General features: G+C 35.8%; 1 protein-coding gene across 9 annotated transcripts in view; it reads right to left on the bottom strand.

The window, feature by feature from the left end:
- PDE1A (phosphodiesterase 1A) overlaps positions 1-21943 on the bottom strand; it is a 191838-nt gene that overhangs the window by 17339 nt on the left and 152556 nt on the right. For all 9 annotated transcript variants that reach the window (XM_015868294.2, XM_015868291.2, XM_015868296.2 and 6 more), the window contains 9 exons: positions 21798-21864; positions 20721-20837; positions 19244-19384; positions 14493-14593; positions 12205-12330; positions 6833-6934; positions 6593-6713; positions 3455-3536; positions 1738-1858 (listed from right to left, as the gene is read on the bottom strand). In XM_015868294.2, the coding sequence (XP_015723780.1) occupies positions 1738-1858; positions 3455-3536; positions 6593-6713; positions 6833-6934; positions 12205-12330; positions 14493-14593; positions 19244-19384; positions 20721-20837; positions 21798-21864 (978 nt within the window). The remainder of the gene's footprint in view (positions 1-1737; positions 1859-3454; positions 3537-6592; positions 6714-6832; positions 6935-12204; positions 12331-14492; positions 14594-19243; positions 19385-20720; positions 20838-21797; positions 21865-21943) is intronic.

Below are 21943 nucleotides of genomic sequence, written 5' to 3'. Positions count from 1 at the left end.
GCAGAAAGAAAAAAATAAATAAATCTAAATTATATCCACAACAGAGCATAGTTAAAAATACATAAACAATTAATTTAAACCAAATTATTTAGGACCTGCATGTAATCACTATGTAGAGATTAGTGCCTTCACCATGGAATGCCTAAGATATTAGATATTTCCACAACTCACAAAGCTGTAACCTCAGAATTATTCTGGCCAACCTTTTTCCAGGAAATCTTTGAAGGAGAAAATAAAAAAATAAAAAAAATCAAAGTGACATCTGAAAATACATGACTTGAAGGTTGGATCTGAAAAGAATGTTTATGGAGTTATTTTGGAGCAGCTTCTTAGCTATGTTTTTAAACAGTGAATGGTATCTGGGGACTCACAGGAAATATATGTGATTGTTAATTGCTATGCCATTGTAAAAAAGCAAGACATTACAGGATATTGCACATAATGCAATTAGTTCCAGCTGAAAATTCTCTTCATGTTACATGACTTTGCAGTCAAGGCAGGATGGAGTGGCAATAAAATGCAACCCTTCTAAACAATATGAAGAAGTGAAATACTGAGAATCATTACTACATTAGCAGTAATAAGAAAACGTTGGCTTTAGTCACTACGTAAATGCTACTGCAGCTACTTTTCAAGTAAGATAAGATACAGGCCACATTGATTATTTAAATGTGAATATGCAAGTACACATCCTGCTGTAATAACATTCTTATTTTTTCATTTCTTTCTCCCTTCTTTTCTTTTTTAATTACAAAAAAAAAAAAAAATAATAATAATAATAAAAAAAATCAAATTTATTTCTGGCTTTTCACAGGTAATCACATCAGCCCATGACTGTAGGCATTTCATCATGATGCAAAAATGAAAAGACTGATGGCAAGAAAAACAACAACAACAAAAACAACCAAGCACCTCATTTATAGTGCATTTAAATCTCACAAATGGAATATAAGCAGAGTCAATTTTCACTCAAGCATACATATAAAATAATACTAAAATGGGAAAGTGAAGAAGGAAAGTTACCTACAGCAACTTTATCAGGCAGTGTAGAAGTAGGGAAAGTGTTATGGACTTAAAACTAAAAGAAAGAGGGTTTTTAGATTTAAGGAAGAAATTCTTTACTCAGAAGGCAGTGGGGATACTAAAACAAGCTGTCCAGAGAAGCCTCCATCCTTGAAGGCATTCAGGGTCAGTTTGGATGGGTCTCTGAGCAACCTGGCTGACTGCAAAATGTTTCTGTCCATGGCATGAAGGTTGGAGCTGGATGGTCCTTAAGTTCCCATCCAAGTCAAACCATTCTATGATTCTATGAATATGTATCTATGAATATTCCTAGAAAAGAATCGAAGCTGTTTTCTCCACTTCCACTTCCACTTCCAAAGTGTCTGTCAGAAAGCAAACAAATGTCAAAATTGTACTGAAAAAAGGCCTGAGGATAAGAGAAGAATGATAACACAGATAATAAAGAAAAAAATGCTGTTATTAGGTATGTGGTAGAAAAATAACTTATATTTTATATGTGCATTCTGTTCTTTAATGTGGTTTTACCTTTTTACATGCAAGTGCATTCACGATCAATGTAGGAATAACATAATGCAAATACAAGATAGCACCACATGGTGGCAACACTGTACAGCTGTAGATATTACTTGTCCAACTGATGAAAGTACTAAGATAATTCTGAGAAGGACATTATGTTAATTTTGTTAGTTCAAAAAAGAAGCAGTGTATTCATACCCGGGTGTCCCAAATGCAGGACTTTCAGATTTTGTAGCTTCCTCTATAAGAGGCATAACAATTTTCTCCATGGAGTCCGAAAGGAGAGAAAATGTTGGTTCTACTATGAAATCAATGAAACCTGAAGGGAAATAAAGAAGAGAAAAAGACAGATTTTACGTGTTCACGGCTCTCATAGCTAAAAATAAATACTTGATATTAAGCTGATTTTATTACTGTAGTAATAAAGATTTGACATATTAGATATCATTAATTTAGTCAAAGAAAAAATGCAAAACTAAACAGGAAAAAAACCAAACAAACAACTAGTGAGTCTGTGTAGGTACAACCAGACAATAATTATAGCTTTTCATTTCTTTTTCTTGTAAATTTTATGCACTGCAGAACACACCTACCATTTTGAAATGAATATTAATTATTGAATAGAAGGGAAGTAAAGCTGAACCGAGAGGCTGGAAGTCATACTACCTCCTTTACCATACAGAGCTTCTTGCCAAGGAGTTAATACTTCAAAATGCTGTTTATCATTCTGTGGAGGTAAAGTGTTATTTCACAGTATGTAGGAGTGTTCTGTCAAATCAGTGAAGAGAACAAGTAATATCCCTAGGAGACAGCATTCATCCCACAGTTCTGAGATGTCAGCTCTGAACAATGTCTTTTACATTTTAAAGTGCTTGTCAAGGTATGGAATGACATAGTGAGAGAATGAAGCATTATTCTCTGCTGAGCACTTAAGAGAAAAAAAAAAAAAAAGCAAAAAAGAAAAAAAAAAAAAAAGTGGGGGAAAAAAAAAAAAAGCTAAAATGTGAACTAGCAATGGATTTCCAGGAGTCTTCATACAGCACAAAGGTGAGCAGTGGTGCTTCAGCCTAGGATCCAGCTTTCTGCAGTAAGCATGATGCTTCAAATCCCACTCAAACAGAATATAGGATGCTCTGAGTGACAAGATCAGACAGGATGACATGCTTCAATTCAAGGATAAGACACCTTAACCTGTAGAATGTCTTCAGGAGCTCTGCACTCACTCACACAACAGGTACAGCTGTTAATACATGTGGCTCCATATAATATGCATCTAGGGTATGCTCTTCTAATTACCCTCAGTGATGTTTACTAATTTTTATTTCATTATTATTGCTGAAGAAAATGGGATTAGAGATAGCTAAGACATGTATTTCTGAAAATGGGAAAGAAGTTTGGCTATTGGTGACCAAAATGCAATTAGAATTGATGAAAGAGAATGCAGTTGTCCTCATCAGCCTAGGAAAGCTTGACAGCGCCATGCCAGATCTCTGCAGTCCAGGCATCTGAGGTATAAATTAGCCTTAGTTGAGATGCACCTACAGAATGGTACCAGACTTTTAGACTGTAGCACAGACAAACAGAGTTTCAAGTCCCTGAACAAAAGCCAACCTGTTTGAAGGCATGGTCTACCAAATTGTAAAATGTGCACAGTATAAGGCTCACCAGTACTGTGGTAAAATCCCCTGGTACTTAAAACCTCCGTGGCATCACACACACTCAATAAATTTATATTCTTTTGATATAAGTTCACTGTTGCTTTAAGGGCAGTTTGGTGAACAAATAGATACAACAAAATACTTTCTATATGATGGGCGTTTTAACATTTAAAATTCTTAATGTGCATAGGAAATGTCCACATGATACTGCAAGCTTGTACACAGGGAAGAAAAAGGAAAACATAACTTGCCATTACCTATTTGGGACTGAGCTACCAAAGTAGACTTGCGGTCACAGAGTGGGGAAAACTGAAGACCTAAAGCAGCCTCCTTGTCTCCCTGCAAACAACGATAATATTATAAGCATATACTTAATAGATGGAAAGAGAGACAAACAAATCTACACACTGTTAGCATTTATTCAACAGATTATTTTCTTCACTTACATTCCTAAAGCCTAGAAAGACTTCTTTTGTCATAACAGACTTGACAGACAGGGTAGTACTATCTCCATTTTACAGCATGGTAGGCCAACCAATGTACAAAGCTCAGAAAGGCAACCTAGTGATGAAAAATTGAAGGGAGAGACCTAGGAGGATATAATTTTTGCTGCTGGATAAACCTGGCTGAGAAAAAGTTGGTCATTCAAGTAAAATGGTTCTACATGTTATAAAACAGTTCTACAGTCATGCAAACTGCTGTTTCATAGTCATCCAGTGCAAAAAGTTGAAAACTATGAAACCACTTTAGATGCAACAACAGGCTGTGTTTCATGTGAGAATTTTATCTCTATAGGTTTTTAATTTTACAACTGACTGTCCAAATTAATTTGACTTCAGAACATAGAAGAAAGCAGGTTCACATGAGCAGTGCCGGTGGTATCTCCATGTAAATGCAGGAGCCAGATTGTGTTTCAACACAAACAGAGTAGTTCTAACAATTTCAGACATTGCTGAATATTGAATTTCTAAAGCAATGCTAATCTTGCAATCTTCCCTTAACTTGGTATTGAAAAAGAAAAAAATCCACACTTGTAAGGAATACATAATTAATACTTAAATATAAGAAACACTAAGTGTATAATAAATTGTAATAATGGACAGAGCATTGATAAATAGAGATTGATAACTAGAATCTCATGAGACTTAAAATCAAGATTCAGAATGAAATAAAATCTTTTCTCATGCTTTGGGATTTATGCAGGCTGAGGGCATAATGCTATCAGAGCCGTAATGCTTCCTTGAGTGACTGGATATACATATTCCTTAATTTTTAAGTTTTTGGGATGGGTGGGTGTATTTATTTTTAAATTAGTAACTCAGATTTTCCTTGGCATTCCAACACGGTTTCTGTAGTTGTCTTTAAAATAAAAAATTTTGGCTTTTTCCCTGAAGTTGACACTGGAACACTTTAATTATTAGCTGCAGTTAACAAAGTTTTTTGTCTAGGTGAATGTTTGCTTTTTGCTAATGCTTGCTACTTTGAAAGCTGCCTATTAAAACATTGTTTTCCTGGTGGTAGTTTCAAGCTATGCTGTGTTTTCCTGCAAAGCACTAGAAGTAGTTGTATTATTATTTTTAAAGAAAAGGAGAACTTAATGTGTCATCTTGGCTGACATATATCTGGAAATACCAGAAATTTCCAGCGCATATACTCGGATCAGCAGAAAAGAGAAGGCACAACCAAGACAGAGCATCTAGGAAGCAGGAGGCCTTCTGTGTCTGCACTGCAGCTTTATATCTATTTACTTCATCACACTACCCCATGCATGCGGTTGTTCTTAGTCATACCTTTAAAGGAAGAGTTGATTCCTTACCTATTTCTCTACAGCCTAAGAGCTGCACAGTCTTTCACATTTTATATTGTGCAGCTGCAAAAATAAACACGTGGCAACTTGATTCTATTACTAGATGCCTATTCATATCTCTGGGCAGTTTATTTGTGATCCTGTTACTTCTTCTAATGAAAGGACGGAGGAACAGCTGAAACATGAACTGATCCTAAGCACTCAAAGACCAGTGAAATATTGTTTATTGCTAATGCTGCATCCACTTGACTGGACATTGCCTCACTGTCCCACGGGCTCTGTCTAGTTCATCTCTCTGCATCTAAACTGTTTTTACAGTTTGTCGTTTCTGACCTTTTCAAGTAATATATATCTGTGGCAGTCTGCTCCTTTTATTTTCCTCTCAACTTCAAAACCCTCATTTGGAAGTTAAATGGAAATATTTACAGAAATTGACACAAACTCATTACACAGTATTTCCATAAAATGTAGCCCATTCATTACATGGATTAAGGAATCAGCTCTCCGTTCTGTCTCCCCAGTGCAAACCCCAGACTCAAGGACACCCTGATGCTCCCTGGTGAGAATTTGTACAAAGGAACACTGATCTCAGCAAGAACCTTCTAGGACAGATTAGCTGAATAACATCATAGCTTAACTTGCTGACTTGTTTATTCTCTGGTCTCTTTCTCCAGTGTGACCTATCTGATGTGAAAGTGTCAGTATATAGCAAAGTAATGACAGTCTAGGTGAGTGAGCATTACACTGTTTCATTATTTCAACTGTTTTTCAAAATTGTGCATAACTGTAAGAATTTGTAATATTGAAATTTTATTTTGGTTCTCAATTGTATTTTAGCAACTGTTACTTCAAAAATGTGCATGTTCACAAATACTTCTTACAGAGATAGTATTTCCCCTTTGAAGAAAAGCTTTTTTCACTTGCTGAGGTAAGTCAGAAAATGTCAGCAGTGACATCAACACCTATTGGGCTTTATCTTTGAATTCGGTACCTTGCAAATACCTTCACAAGACTGTATCTTCATTTTTGTTTAGGATACATGGCCAAGGGGTTTACAGGATGATTCTCTCTGTTTTTGTATTAGATTGTTATAAAAACAAAACCACATCATAATGATGTGGTATATGCATGGCAAACACCAGCAAGGAAAAGAAATAGGAGGATTTTCTGAAGTACAAAATGGAGATAGCATTTAGCATTCTTCACTGAACACGAATTCTTCCTAATTTCAAGCCCATCTTTCTATCCTATCAGTACTTCATTTCAACTCAAAGCATATATAATTCTCTGTCTACAGAATGAAAACAGCTTGACAAGTTATATTATTATCAAAAGAAAAAAAGTGCTACAACACTTAGAATACTGGTATCAGCTGAAATAGATATGAAGCTATAACAATTTCATCTTATTCACTCACATAAAAGTTGAGTTAATGTCAGTGGTATGTATTAAGAGTAAGAAATATATACTGCTGACTATGCTTGTCAATCACAAGCAACAATATCCTTGCTGTTAGGCTTAGGAAAATACGTAATTGTGTAGCATTTCCTTCTAGAAGTAGCATATTAAAAGATTTTTTAAATGGCACCTGTCGAAAAAATTCTTCCATCAGGGCCATGGTCCACCGGTAGTGCAGTTCCCAGGATTTTGCTGGATGGCTTATGTCTGCTGCATGTAGAATCAAAGACATGGCTTTGGCTTTGTCTACCCTGTCAATTCAAGGACATGCTCCAATTATCTCAGAACAAAAACAGCTATTTGAAGTCTTTTCTTGTACATGAGCTCATTTAAAGACTAGAGATAATGAACACAATGGAAAATAACCTACCCCTCTGCCTGCTGTAGAGTATGTCGCATCGTTTTAATTTGCTGGAAATGACCCGACATATCTGTTGACAAGACCATCTCAATGACCAAGCTACGCAACTCCCTGGGAACAATTAAAAGCAAAATGACTGATTACAAACCATTTATTCAATGCATGGAATATTTCTTCAAGCAGTACTTGTTAGTTTAAAACTTTCTTAACGACACTATTGTTTGTATTACATTTTAAAAAATCATTTAAGTATTTAATAACTTCAGCATTGAATCATAAAGAGATTCTGTGGAAGCAATGTACTTCAAAAAAATGCTCTCATTTTTTATATCAGAGTCACACTATTTTTTAATTCTTCTTTTCTATTGCACAAACTAAAACTGTCACCCTCTTGAAGTCTTTCCTTATTTTTCAGCAGTGAAGTATTTAAAAATGTCAGTATCTGGGCTCCCCACCACACGGGAATATATTGTTTTCTTTTATTACTGCCCTCATATCAGTGCATAGCAGGAACACTAAATACAGGAAGAGGATGGTGAAAACATTTAAAAGAGCAGAAAGTATTACATACGAATTGCTATTAACATTGTGCTAACATACAAACATTATGTCAAACTATTCTTCAATTCAAAAATGCCTTAATGTCTGTTACAACAGTTAAAGCAAGTTCAGAATTTATAGTTTATCTGTATCTTGGTGTTTCACACTGTGATATAGGCTTGGCTATACTAAATGGATACAAAAAAAAGTAAAATGTGAATCCTGTGAGACATTGTACAAATTCCCACTGTTAATCTTACTTTTCAAGTAGCAATAATTGCACCTTGGATAAACCTCACTGTCTACAGTACTGCCACAGCATATGAAAGTTCATTTATTTTGTCAGTAATAATTACGGATTTGAAGAATTCTGCTTCCTTGATGTAGAGAGGGTATATCAGAGTCTACTGTTTCTTTATTTATATGCTTTGAAAATTGCCTATTGGCTATTACATGTAAGAGTGCCACTTATACCTGTACATGGGGGAGAATTCACCACATCAAATCATTCTTGATGTAGCATAGCTCTTCATGAGCACTATCCTAATCTTAAGGGTCTTTAAGTATCAGTTACAACAGTAAAATTCTACTTAAGTAACACTTGTTGATCTTTGAGAGTGTATTCAACCTTTGATTTGATTAACAATGTAGGTTTTTCAAAGGGACACATTTTAAAGAGATTGTTTTTGTGGTTCTTTAGGGCTGTTAGAATAGTTTTTATAATCAATTATCAACAATGCTTCTGAGTTAAATTGCATATTTAAGCTAATACTCCGCATTGATTTTTGTGTATTTCTTCCTGACTTGCTTTGATGATAACTGGATAAAGACTCAGCCCTCTCACTCCTGCTCAAATAATATGCAGCCATAGCAACTTGAGTTTAGAAAATGTCTTACCTTATCTGACCTCATAATGAGAGACTAATTTATTCGTATCCCAACTGTTTCTGCACATTGCTTTGAAACCGTGCCTTTCAAACACAGCCAAACACATTAAAAATAAAGAGGGGAAAAAAAAAAAAAAAAAAAAAAAAGAAGCCTAACTGCATGAAAAGTGAAGGCTCAGCACTGTTAAATGCTGTTTTTTTCTAAAACTGAAATAATAATTTCTGTTCCTATTAAGATTGTCCTAGGAACTTTCCCTGTCTGAACTTTCTTCTAGTAGTAATTAGAAATAAGCCAGCCCCACCACACAAGGTATGCAATCAACATGCTGCTTCCAGTAGATGCACTCTGCCATGGCAGGTGGCAAATTCACATTCATACTTCTGACACCAGAAGCAGGATAAAACAGTTTAGCACTGTCCTCACGCACTTATCAATATTTCAGGCCACTAAACACTACATAATAGCAAAGGAGAGGCTCTCCGCCTTCAGTCTGCAATTGTCTCCTGCCTGCACTCCCATTCTTATCAACAGAGAAACAGAAAATATAGAACTGTCAGGGAAGCATTAAATACAGTTTTACTAGAGCCAAGAGAGCTCAGTCTACTAGCACTGCACAAAAGATTACTCTTGGACTCAGACCATCCCCAAACTATCTCCATGGAGACTCTCAACTTCCATATCAAGGGAGAGAAAACACTGCCTGCTCGCTTAAACAGTCTGCAGCTGAAAGCATCATGATAATGCAGTTAGTGCTGCTAACACTACCACAGCAAAGTGACACATAGGCATCGCCACCTTTTGTTCTATGATCAGAAGTATAACAGTTTCCATTTATAGCGCATAACAAATTTTTGTTCCACAACTGGAAAAATACTGGGTTTTTTTGTTGTTTTTTTTTTTTTTTTTGTATACAGTACCTGTATTTCTTGAGCAATTGGCCAAGTCCTTTGTTGTCATCCTTTCTTAACCCAACCAATAAACTGAAACCCGTGTAACAACGCTTGGTTTGTGACAATGACATTTAGTCAGTTGGACACAGCTGGATCACTGAACTAAAACCTTAGGAGCTGGTTATGAAGTAGGAAACTGTAGACCTAAGGCCCAGCTTGTAAGTTACAGCAATTCTGCTTTCCTCAGACAGAAAACTGCCAGGGGAAATTGTGAAAGAGAAGATGTGCATTATGCATCACACACAGTGTACATTTTTTGTCCATCTTTTTATATAATCAGGCAATATATCAATATATATTTTACATAATCCTTAGTAATATATTAAAAATATAAATATAGCCGGTTTATAACTGGAATTTTTTGAGACCTTAATATCACCTGTACACATGTAATTGGTGGCATAACAAATGGGGTGCTAAAATACTGCGCACCAAATCAGAGGAGAAGGGGGGAGAAAAAGGGATCTCTCTTTAGCTTAGTGAATATGGAAAATGAACATATTTTCAGAATTGAGAAAAGAGTGAGAAATAACTACAAACATCACATGCATTTCCACAAAGGACATCCTCATTAGGATGCTGGCAACATTTCTCTGGTCAGACCCAAATCCTGTGTTTTAAGCTTAATTGAAGATGACAGTTTATTAGTTCATTTATCTTCTTAAAAGTTAACTTGTAGAAAATGAAGGGTAATACTATAAAGTCATTCCCAGTCATTCTGCTTCATCTTGCTGAAATTATTAGAGAATTATGGTTTAAATAGGTAAAGGCATTAATATGAAATAAAAAATAAAATCACTGTAAGTAAAAAAAAAAAACAAAAACAGATCTGATGGTAGAAAGAGTTACACTCATTCAAAAGTATCCCTAATAACTAAGAATCCAGTACTGGGGAAGCACAGAACTGACTTCAAGCTACCTTTTGCCCAGTCCTGAACTGAAATTCAACTGCATCAGAAGGTGTAGCTGCTTAGCTGCTTTCTACACACTCTCTGGTAGGACAGCATATGAAATGGTATCAGCTGGGGGCACATATTCAAAGGAACTAGTTTAAAGAAGTAAAATTTATTACCTCCCCTACAAGTTATGATTTTAAAAGATGAAAAACCCCAACCCCTGCTGGCTGCCTATTGGCACAATCTCATTCTCTATTCCAAACAGCTGTTAGTAAGTACCACAGGCCCAAAAATGTTCCCAGCAGAGAAAGACCCCTGCTCGTATTAGAATTATAGAATGTCTTGGTTTGGAAGGGACCTCAAAGATCATGTAGTTTCAACTCTCCTGCTGTGGGCAGGGTTGCCAGCTGCTAGATCAAGCTATGCAGGGCCCCATCCAGCTTAGCCTTGCACACATCTAGGAACTGGGCATCAACAACCTTCCTGGACAGTCTGTTCCAGCACCTCATGACTATCTCTGTGAAAAACTTCCCCCAGTATCTAATCTAAATCTCCCTTCCTTCAATTTTAAACCACTCTCCCTTGTCCTATCACTACCTACCACTGCAATAAGTTGATTTCCCTTCTGTTTATAATTTTCCTATAAATACTGGAAGGTGCAATGATGTCTCCCTGGAGCCTTCTCTTCTGCAGACTAAACAAGCCCAGCTCCCTCAGCCTGTCTTCATAGGAGAAGTGCTCCAGCCTTCCGATTATCCATTGTGTTGATAATGAAGAACTGGGTCTATATTGAAATCACTGCTGAAGTTTATAATTTCCAGAGTTCTCTTCCCAGAACTAAATTTACAATACAAACTTTATGATAACTAAATCCAAATGAGTACCATCTGAGAATAAATCCTTCACAAGAATGAAAAGTTTTATATTTCTCCTCTCTCTTTTTACTGAATTAAAAATAAATAAATAAATACATGCTTTACTATTAAGCATAGTGGAGCATCTATTGAGAAATAATGAACTGAAAACCAAAAGGATTAGGAGACTTGTGTTCAAAAAATAAATAAATAAATAAATAAATAAAATTATTTAGGAATGTTCTATTTATGTAGATAAGTAAAATCATGTAAATCTACCATGTAAATCAATCCCCTGCCTGTAAACACATCCCAAACCAACGCTTGTTCTGAAATTCATATATTTTTTTATAATTGCACATTTCTGTGAAAACATAAAAAAAAGCAAAGTACAGCTCTACAATTTATGGTGGCATCCTTTATAGTGGAAGACCTTCCTGGAAGCAAAACATCTCTATCTGGATTCAAAGTCCATCTATTTAGAGTTACTTTTAGGATAACTGAATGATAATAGCTCCATATACAGAAACATAGAAAAGACTCAAATTTAAAGACTGGATCTATGGATCTAGTAGAGATCTGTGGTATACAAAGATAACATGCTGTTTTAATAACTGAGAAAATCACAGATCTAACACTTGCTGATCCCATTCTTGATATTTGTGGCATGGCAGCTATGTTCCTGATTCTTTCAACCAGTCAAATTTTCTTCAGGAATTACATTAAAATTAAGAAGAAAAAACATGATCACATGATGTACTTCTGAACCTTTACCTTATTATTTTTGGACTCTGCAGACAACTCACTTTTTAATGCTTAACAAGATGTGATTATGCAGAGCACAAATCTACACACAGCAGAAATCTCAGAGGCAGTAGCAGTCACGCTGTCAGCGGAGCGTGACTCTGCACTGTGGTTTTAAAATCCACCACTAGACAAAGGTAATCTATCTCAACAAGGGCAGTTCTGTGGCCTTCCTTAAGAACTATCTCATCAGGGACATCATCCATACACTCCAACAACATGACTCATAAAAGCACAACCTGACTTGGAAAATTATTTGGCAACTTCCAAACAGTACTTCCTTACATGACAGCAGCTTTCCCAGAGCTCTAAATACCCATTACTCCTTCCAGAGTCAAAAACTTCTTCCTGTAAGTTGAACTCTTAAAATAGATGCTATAGAGAAAGCCTGGAGTTTTTCAGTATTTTTAAATACCAGAATTATGTTTGAATATCTAAACACTACTTACCTCCAGTCATCTTTGGTTAAATTTGCCAGGATGTTCATCTCTTCTTCTTGCATTAGTCTATAAGCAGCACTTACATGATGGTTTTCAAGAACAGAGCGATCATTGTACAATATTGCAACATCAGACCTAGTGTTAAAAAAAAAGGAACAATTTTCAATAGCATTCAAATGATAGTGCTGGAGTAGGTAGAACATTGAGAACTACTGACTACGTATATTTACATATCTCCAATTATGTTTATTTTTTCTATCAAATACCGATAAAGCTTCCATACTAAATGCATAAAAAATATCATCATTACCACCATATATATTATCCATGTGAAAGTCATCTTTTAAAATATATAACATTTTATTTTTATAGTAAAACTGCAACAACAATCTGTGGATCAAACCTAGAGCTTCTTGACAGTACTGGATTACAGAGCAATAAAAATGCTCTTTTAGGCTACTTAGAAGTACTCCTTGGCAACACAACCATTTAAAATGCAATTCATTCTCAAGAGAGGGGATCTACAAATAGGATGGGTATTAAAAAATTACCACCTCTATTCTGAGAGAGACGTGCTTTGGCTCATGTCACTCACAATCCGAATGATCTGTAAACGTTAAAATGTTTTAAAACTTCAATTTCATAAGTTATAAATGGATCCCACGTTTTCGCAGAAAAGATGCCACACTTTGAGCCTTGTAAGAAGGAAATGGAAGAAATACAAAGCTGAATCTTGATTGCATTGAAGTACTTTCTAAAGCCAGACCCTTATAGTTATCACACTCAACCACAACCTTTCCTTCCTAATAAGAGCCTAATTTAAAATACCAAAGTTACATGTAGATTTTTCAAAAATTCGGATGCAATAAAAATCTATTCTATTCCAGAGTTCATTAATTCATGGGAAACTTGTTTTCCCAAAACCCAACTTGATTTGCCAGACAATCTTAGGTCTCCCATCTCTGCTACAGTTTTCTTCTGTTGTTTCTGAATATCTCAGTTTGGTGAACTGATCAATATATACTGCGGGGGAGGTATAATGACTTATCAGTGCGGCTTACTATGATCTTAACATGGCAAATTCAATTTCTCGTTCTGATGAACACTATGAAACACTCAATGTAACCACCCACATGTATGGTATGGCACCAGGGAAACGGACAAAATAGGATTGGAAAGTTTACTTTAAAGGAACAAACAATATTCTACCTAAACAGTGAGTAAGTTTATGTTCACAACCTTCCTAAAATCATGGGAAAAGTAATTATTTACCAATCACACAAAGTTATGAAGAACACTTTGGCCCACATGGCTAATCATGCAGTTTTAAGCAGTGATTAAATTTGATATGATTATCAGCCTTTTCCTCAGCAAAAACACCCTGGGATGTCACATCAGGGGCAGTTCCACTATGAGTAAAGAATGAGCTCCACCACAAAACAAATACCTGTTTGTATGCATGTCCAAGTAAGAGTCAAACAGTCTAATTCTATTTATTTATTTTTTATCTCTTGCAATACTCCAGAGCAAAATATTAGTGATAAAAATAGAAAAGTAGTATAAACTTGGAACTACAAACTAGAGTTTATTTTTAGAAGGACTATGCTGAGGAGGAAAAGAATTATGCCCTTATTTCAGCTCCAGATCTTGAATTTCTTCATTGTTTAAGGCGCACCACTCAGGGCACAAGTATGTCCTGGATTTAATTATTTAATTAAACTTAACCCTTGGGCACTTTATAGGTGAGTGTAAGGATGCTTCTGTTCCAAGCAGTAGCATTTCTTGTGCTGCATTGTTTCCTTAGATTATGCTGGTGTTTTGCTGGGCTTTTGTTGTTGTTGTTGTTTTTGAAGAACAGGCAAAGCTGACTTCAACTGTGGATACTGAAAACAAAGTACAGTCCAGTGTGATAGAACAGTCAGATGATTTGTACTAGGGTAAGTATCAGGTGTACCACAACATCCAATAAAGGACTGGTCAGTGTTTCTCCTTCAGTAAGTTAAATATATTTTAAGGTATATGTTACTGTTCTGGACCAGAGGCTATGACATACTATGTTGGAATCAGAATGCAGTGAGCCTAACATTCAAAACAGATTATGTTATCATGACACGTTAGGAGAGGATCCTTGGTAGGGTTTGCTAAAGCTGTGCTTGAAGGTTTCTCCCTGCTTACTCAATTCATAAAACCAGGTGTGCTCTGGCTACTTTCTGGAGGCACCAGTATGAGGTACAAAACAGCTTGGATGAATCAACAACAAACTCCAGACTTGATACTTCAGGGACAACTTTGCTTACCTTGTCTGAATATGAAAATTGTTTGTGGTCCCCGTATGTTCATAATCATGGATGGCAGCTGCAAAAATCATTGCTAAAATTTCCAGTTCTGTGAGCCAGTGCTAGTAAATGAAAAACAGATCTCAGTTATGTTTTCTATAGCTGCCTAATTCAGATTAACTGCAGTATCAGTGTTGTGCACTACCTTCAGCTAAAGTAAACTGCATCACGCTTTGATTCCAGCTGACTATACAGCCATCATGCTTAAGTATTATATAAAAATTACTCCTTGTGCTTATCTGGATGTCTCTAAGACCAAGTTAAAGCCTTTATAGACGCTAGCAAAGTAAATACTGTAAGCCATGATATATAAGCAGTTATTAAGAAAATTAATTGGTTATTTTGGGTGGCAGATGTCTAATTTGCTAACTAATATTTGACACTAACTAAATTATAGTAAATTCTTCTAAAAATTGATTACACAGAATAAAAGGCAAGATAGATTATCTCTGTATAAAACAATACAAACCCAAGAATTTTAAGCACTTTCATACCTTTTGCTAATTTAAGATTGCACTGTTGGAATAATCAGCTTTGTTATTTTATCATTCAAGTTCAACTTTCTTTAATGGTAAATCCCTAAAGATACAAGAGAAAACTTACTCCACCCAAAAAGATGGGCAAAAGCATCAACTGACAGTTAAGCCCACAGACATAGGACTCATTAAGTCAAATGACAGTCAGACATTTCCATACATATTTCAGATTTTTTCCTGTGTAGATGTAAGCTTCTGAGCTAAAAGATCTACAAATGATTTTCACCCAAATGTATACATACATGCACAAGGGCTGCTGAGACCAAATAGTGGATGCGAGTACAGTGAGGTGGTGGGTGGTGTGTATCAGCAAGGGCAACTGTAATGTGAAAGACAAGCTACATTTTGGATGGCCATAAGAAGCTGTCACACGATGAAATAAAGAGCCCCACTATTAACTTGCCAGCAGACTGACCACTGGTGGTGACTACATTCAAAAAAGAAGTGTTTTGTAGTTGAGAATTTGCTCTATCAAATAGCACTATTTTGCTCTTTGTACCTGTTGTAGTATCCATGAAAATAAACGGGAGGCATTACTTTTGGAGCGAATGCCGTGCACTACATGAGATGTATACAATATCAGAATGGGTATCAATTTTTCAATAAAGAAAGAAAACAGTCAAAATTCATAAGCTGCGTGAGAACAATAAAATAGGTCATTCAGAGACCAGCTAAGGCAGCCAAGGAACAACAAGTACTAGCTGTATAGATTTTAAAAGGTCATAACGGAGGAATGAGAGTGTACTGTAAGCAGATCTAAAAATGGAAACGTTGACCTTCATAGTATTGTCTGTCATTAGAAACTAGGCCATGACTCGTCCTGACTTTCACAACGTTTTCAACATACCAAATAGAATAGAAACTCAGGAATTATTAGCAACTAAAGCCAAATTCAAACTTTTTCTTTCAGATGCCTTTTTGAGCCTCAACTTTTTTAGCAACCAAAATAGTTGCTAGACAATTCATTAACAAATCAAGAGAGCTTCTTACAAACAATATCTATAGTCTACACAGAATTTTCATACTGTGCTACGTGAAAATAAGCATTCTAAACACTATAGAAATATTCAAATCAGTGCTAAAATCAGAGAAATTGAGAACTATTTAGTTAAGGTATTTCTATGGAAGCAGGAGGAAACTTTCTCTCTAAAAGTCAAATGAATTTACTTCAATAGCAGAGTGCAAAGCAGGTTCTGGTATCCAGAGGTCTGGCAGACAGCAAAGAGCTGAAACCTACTTCTCTGCTAGTTGATATTGTGCCATGCAAGTGTAACTACTGTTGGAAGAAATCTGCTTGAGAGAGCTCTCTACCAAGAGAAGCTTTGCAGTACTATAAATTGATGCATTTCAACTTTTCATGAACTCTGGTTCTAACTTTTTTTTTTAAACAAGGCTGCATTAAAAAATTAGTAAAACCACGAGTCTCACAACACAGTGGTTGATAGCAAAGACATTTTTTCTTTTCATTTGAGCAATACAGGTACGTAGGAGGAGAAAGGAGATGGTGGGAAGATGATCGATGACTCAAAAGTTCTTTACAAGATGTATTCCCTGGGACTTGGATTCTTAAATCTTTGTAGAGATGAATATCTCATAAATGCTAGCTTGAGATATATATTTCAGTTGTATCATCTGGGATTTAATCTCTTGGAGAAGTTAATAGATTGTCTGCCATCTGTGATATCTAACTTCCTAACACATCTGAAGTGATCTGAAGTGGATGAATCTCATTTCTTAAGATAGACAGGCAATATCTTCCATAACATATGATGAGCATTTGATTTCTTTAAACAAGACACTGAAAATATATTATTCTTCACCATAATCTTTCTAAAAGCTTGTGAAGAATCAAAAGCTATGAACAGTCAAACTTTTGCCAAATGCTGAAATCTGACTGTATTCCAAGTGCCCATAACAGATATATGTATGACCTTCACAACAGGAATCACAAAAAAGATTTTCAAAACAACTTCTAACATTTGCTTCAGTGTGTCCTTCAGAAGTGACTATGCAAGACAGCCATTCTTTGCTGTCAGAATCAGCTCCTTAAGATACAATAAAAGCACAAGAATTTCAAACCACATGTCAGCCTGCAAAACTCCGTGGAATCTGATAAACAATTGTATCAAATTGACTTCTGTCCAAGTATTTGACAGACAACATAGAAGAATTAAAATAGGTGTTGCAAGGGACACACTCTGAAAACAATTAGATCAAGAAGCCAACTTGGTTCAGGAAGGCTATAATTAATCAGGCAACAGCAAAAATGAAAGAAAAAAAAAAGTTAAGCGGAACATTTGTGCATGATAGTGATGAATTTTCAGACTGCAAATGACATTTGGACAGAAATACACTGCAAGCTGCGGAATCACTAGGCCTCCTTTCAAACACTGATTTCTATAAATGTTTCTTCTGTCTGGCAAACTGCATCTGTTTGAAGGCACTCTTGACTAAGTGGTGTCCTAGTTAGATAACTTTCCAAGAACTTCCCAGTATCATAATTCAGCAACTCAAGAGTGACTATTTTAAAAGTGGCCTAACTTTACAGGAATATTTTGCACAGATATTGCAAGATGAATGATGTTTTACAGCAAAGTAACAGCACTGAAGTTTATTCTTGTCTGAAAATAGTTGTCCAGATCACATCAAAGTGCAGTTACAAAGTTATATTGCCTACTATGTACAACCTGAGTTGTCCAGTCCTTTCTCAGTCTCATGTGTATCTGGTTGGATAGCAGATTCTTTCACTCGGTGTTCAGAGCCTCCTGAAGTGTGTTGCAAAGTTGTTTAATTAATGGGTAATCCCAAATTAACTAGTATAATGCACAAAGTTCAAACTTTGTTCTGGCATCATGAAGGAAATCTGGAATGCTATTGTCTTTTTTGAAGGGAGTAAGAACACAACTGCAACAAGCCAAAAGGATGTTTATAATTTGAGTGTTTGTAATCTGTAATACAACAAAGGGATTTTTCTCCCTGTTGAACTGCTTATCCTGCATCAGAGACAGGCCTCACATGACTTAATGCTTGCTATGAGCCATGATGCATTCAAGTTTTTTCTTTTATTGAAATGTTTTCTTATATAAGTGAACATCCGTGGGTTGGAGTCAGAGTGCTGTCTAACCCATTCTTCAGGCTTCTGTGTAAGTCCTTTCTCAGGAAAATATCTCAGTGTCAAAGGGAATATTGGCTGGTGAAGATTCCAGACATCACACCACAAGTGTGGTGATGAAACTGTGTTTGCATTAAAATACAGTTTGAAAATCTCAATGTTTAGAAGTAAAAAGCTTCCTTCAAACTACAGAATTAATTATTGCAATGCCTAGAGACTTGTTCCCTCCTGAAGCCAAAGCTTTCAGGTAGAAAAGGCTTAGCATAGGTAAATAACTGTCATTAATTGTCTATATGTTGAAGTACAAAAATTTACAGTCAGTGAATTTTACAGTGAAAATTTTCCTTCCCCAAGGTCTCATGGACTTGTTTCAAGGCCCTACAAACAGAAATAAGGCAATATCACTTTCCACATGCCTAGCATTTTTGTCTCACAACCTGATAGTGAGGAGACCCTTACTGCTAATATTGAATCAAACATGAGTAAACATGAATAAAACTGCTTACACATACTCAGATCCCAAAGTAAATACAAAAGGATATTGGGATACTGCAAAAGTGCAAGGCAATGGTAATTTCCTGCCTAATAAAGACATACGTGGCACACAGTGGCAGTTCTAAAGATGGTTATATACCAGAAGAAAAAGCAGCTCAGAGTGTTCAAGTAAACCTGAACTTAATCAATATTTCTTTCAATGGCCAAGATCTCAGCAGATACTGAAGTTTCCTTATCTGATCACACCTCCCAGGCTCCAGCGTGGAAGTTAAAAATTCTCACCTGCCCACGAGTGCAAGCATCTCTTTTACAATGCCCAAGTTCAGCCAGTGTAAAGCAAAAAAGGGGTTTAACAAGGCCTTTTTTTTTTTTTTTTCCTTTTTCTCCTCCACATCAGACTGGAAGAATTGTTAAAATGACATGAAGTTCAGAGCCTGAAAGGAAGTTTGGAATCTCTCTGAATAATTTTCAAGGGAGTTTTTTTTTTCCTGAAGCCATGCATACACATCTATTCAAAACATCAGAGAAACTGCAAAAAGAAATAAAATGAACTTTGTAGTATTTCTTACCATGATACCAGTATGAATCATTATGTAATGCACAGTTTGAGTAACATCAGCTGCATGGATCAAGTTGTGATACGGATTTTTGTATTTGCTGTAACCAACCTCAAGAGTTTCGGCAAATGTAATAAGGTTGGGAACAGGGATCTGTGGAGAAAACAAGAACTAAAATAAATGTTTCTTCCTGCAACCATGGCAAAGTTAATCATGTAATAAATAAACCACAAATAAGTACGTCACAGAATTTTGTTAGAAACAAAAGAAGAATTTAAAATGTAAAGGTCTAAAATCTACATGCATCTGGAATGCTTCACCCAATTCTTGTAGATGTTACATCCTGCAACATGCACCATGCACAGCATGCAGTCAGTGTACAAGAGGCTGCTGAACTCTTGACTAAATAGATGTGAAGAGGTTTCTCTTTGTATGCACAGATCGTTCTTATAAGAAAGGTACAATAAACAGAAGCCCAACAATAGGATAATTTATTTTTCTTGATCAGCTTTATGTTGCTGAGATGATATTTCTTGAATCTGACAGTCTCCATTCCCTGCCTCCTACTTCCCCTAAGTAATGTATAAAATACAGGTACTATCTAGTCCCACCTTTTTCCTACGCAATTAAACGATATTTTCCTTAACATTTCCCTTTCTTATATAAAAGTCCTGCAAGGTAAATAGTGAGATTGAGGATGGGCTTAAGCTCACTAAGCCAATACATTGTTTATTTTCAATCTGTGCTGTCAGCAGTGGCCCTGATGTGGTTATGACTTTAATCATCCAGAGCACTCCTGGGAAATGCAGAGTTTGAGTTACTGTATAAGTCACATTACTCAAATCAACTACAAAATGAGCCAGATTCCTCTAATGGTCTTGAAGTCTGGCAGTGAAGTGATTTTGAACTGTACTGAAACTTCAGTGATACTGTAGTAATAAATTTGGTACTTCAGTTTTTAATCTTGGCCCAAAGTTGGTTAGAAATACTCCATATTGTATTGCAACATTCTGCAAATGCCACTTAGGTATATTACCAAAGTTGCTTAGGAGTGGAAGGTTCAGCTAAACCCCTCCAGTTTTGGCTAACACACAATCAACTAGACTATGAAAACAGTACTCAGTATTAAATGCAGTTTCTGCCTTACCAAGAAACTTTTTTCCATCTGCCTATTTAATGCATTTAATGCTTACAGCATTTAACTGCTCAAGAGCAATGCCCCGTCCCAAACTGCCTTGACATGGGTCTACACAGCATTCAGTTCTTCATCTGCAGAAATATCTGCAGGCTCTTAGTAAAATCTCACACAGCAGAACTACTGACATATTATTATGTTCAACTTGCCATATGATATGAAGTTCTGCGCTGCACTGTACCAATAATTAAATAAATAAATAAATTAAAGATTTTACACCCACCCTGGCTTTCTTATACTTTAAATTTGATACACTTATTTTTGCATAATATTTTTGTATGGATAGTTTCTGACCTTGAAACGGTTCAAAAGGTCGTATCGGGTGAACAGCTCATACATCATAAATTTCAGACTGTGTTCTCCACTTGCTTCATTTAGGGCAAATACGTCAAAAGACCATTTATCAACATCCTGTACATGTGGGGAAAAGAAAAAGAACATCATAAAGTTTCAGTTTGTTTAAGTAGCATTCCAGATAATCACTGGAAAAGATATCTGGGGCTTCCTAGGGGAGGAGAAGGGGAAGAAATCAATGTGGTATTGTGGTTTTTTTTTGCATTTTTTGTTTTGTCCGAGTCTTTAAAATTCTTCTTGTAGATAGCATCTTAATGACTACTTCAATATTAATGATGAAGATTATTGTGCCAGTTATGAATAAAATTCTTGTAACATGTCCACTGCAACTTTGTACACTTCAAATCAAAGGCCTTAATTTTTCAAATTTGGTGTAAAAAATTTCTGTACAACCTGACATGAATAACTATCCTTTAAATAGACTGCTATGCAATGTTATTAACACTATAGCTATACAGCGATCTGTAAATAATAGTGGCAGGCTCTCAGGAGAAAAGGTGAAGCACTCCATTCTTTCTCGAGGTATATCACGCACAGGTAGCCATAGTAACTTTACTACAATTTAAATATTATAAGAGACTGACTTTTAGGTAAACTACAGCGTTGCCTTAAATTCACAGAATAAGCTGCAATTTCTTTCATTATTTCTCACCCAGTAGGACTTTCTTTTCTTTCCTAAAAAGAAAACAAATGCTGCTGCTGCCTGAGATACTGATTACCATACTGGTGGGAGCCAACACGATCACAACTGTCACATTTAATTAAAACTTCTATATCAGTTTTATACTCTTGCTCTAGTAACACCTAAATGAAATCACAACAAAACAGTAAAACAAAACACAGAATAACATGCTATTTTTGAATTTTGAACTATTAAATTACTCTGTTCTGTGTGTTTGGTTCTGCAGTACAAAGCGTGTCTTGGGTATATTCAGTCAAAAATTTTATTTTACCCTAAAGTTCACTAGAAATAAGTACTAATACATTCAAATTTCAGAGCAATTAAACTTATTTCACCTTAAATGTTACAATCACTTCCGCTGGGTAAGCCAAACCAACCATGCTGGAGGTCCTTCGGTACATCCTAAAAGAACATATAAAATATTCAGTAAGAGTACTTCATTAAAAAGTATTGTAACAATTTCTTGTTTTGTTTAGTCATC

This window comes from Coturnix japonica, chromosome 7 (genome assembly GCF_001577835.2).
Source record: "Coturnix japonica isolate 7356 chromosome 7, Coturnix japonica 2.1, whole genome shotgun sequence".
NCBI lineage: Eukaryota > Metazoa > Chordata > Aves > Galliformes > Phasianidae > Coturnix > Coturnix japonica.
Note: the sequence above shows the minus strand (reverse complement) of the source record. Positions and strands in the feature narration are given on the sequence as shown.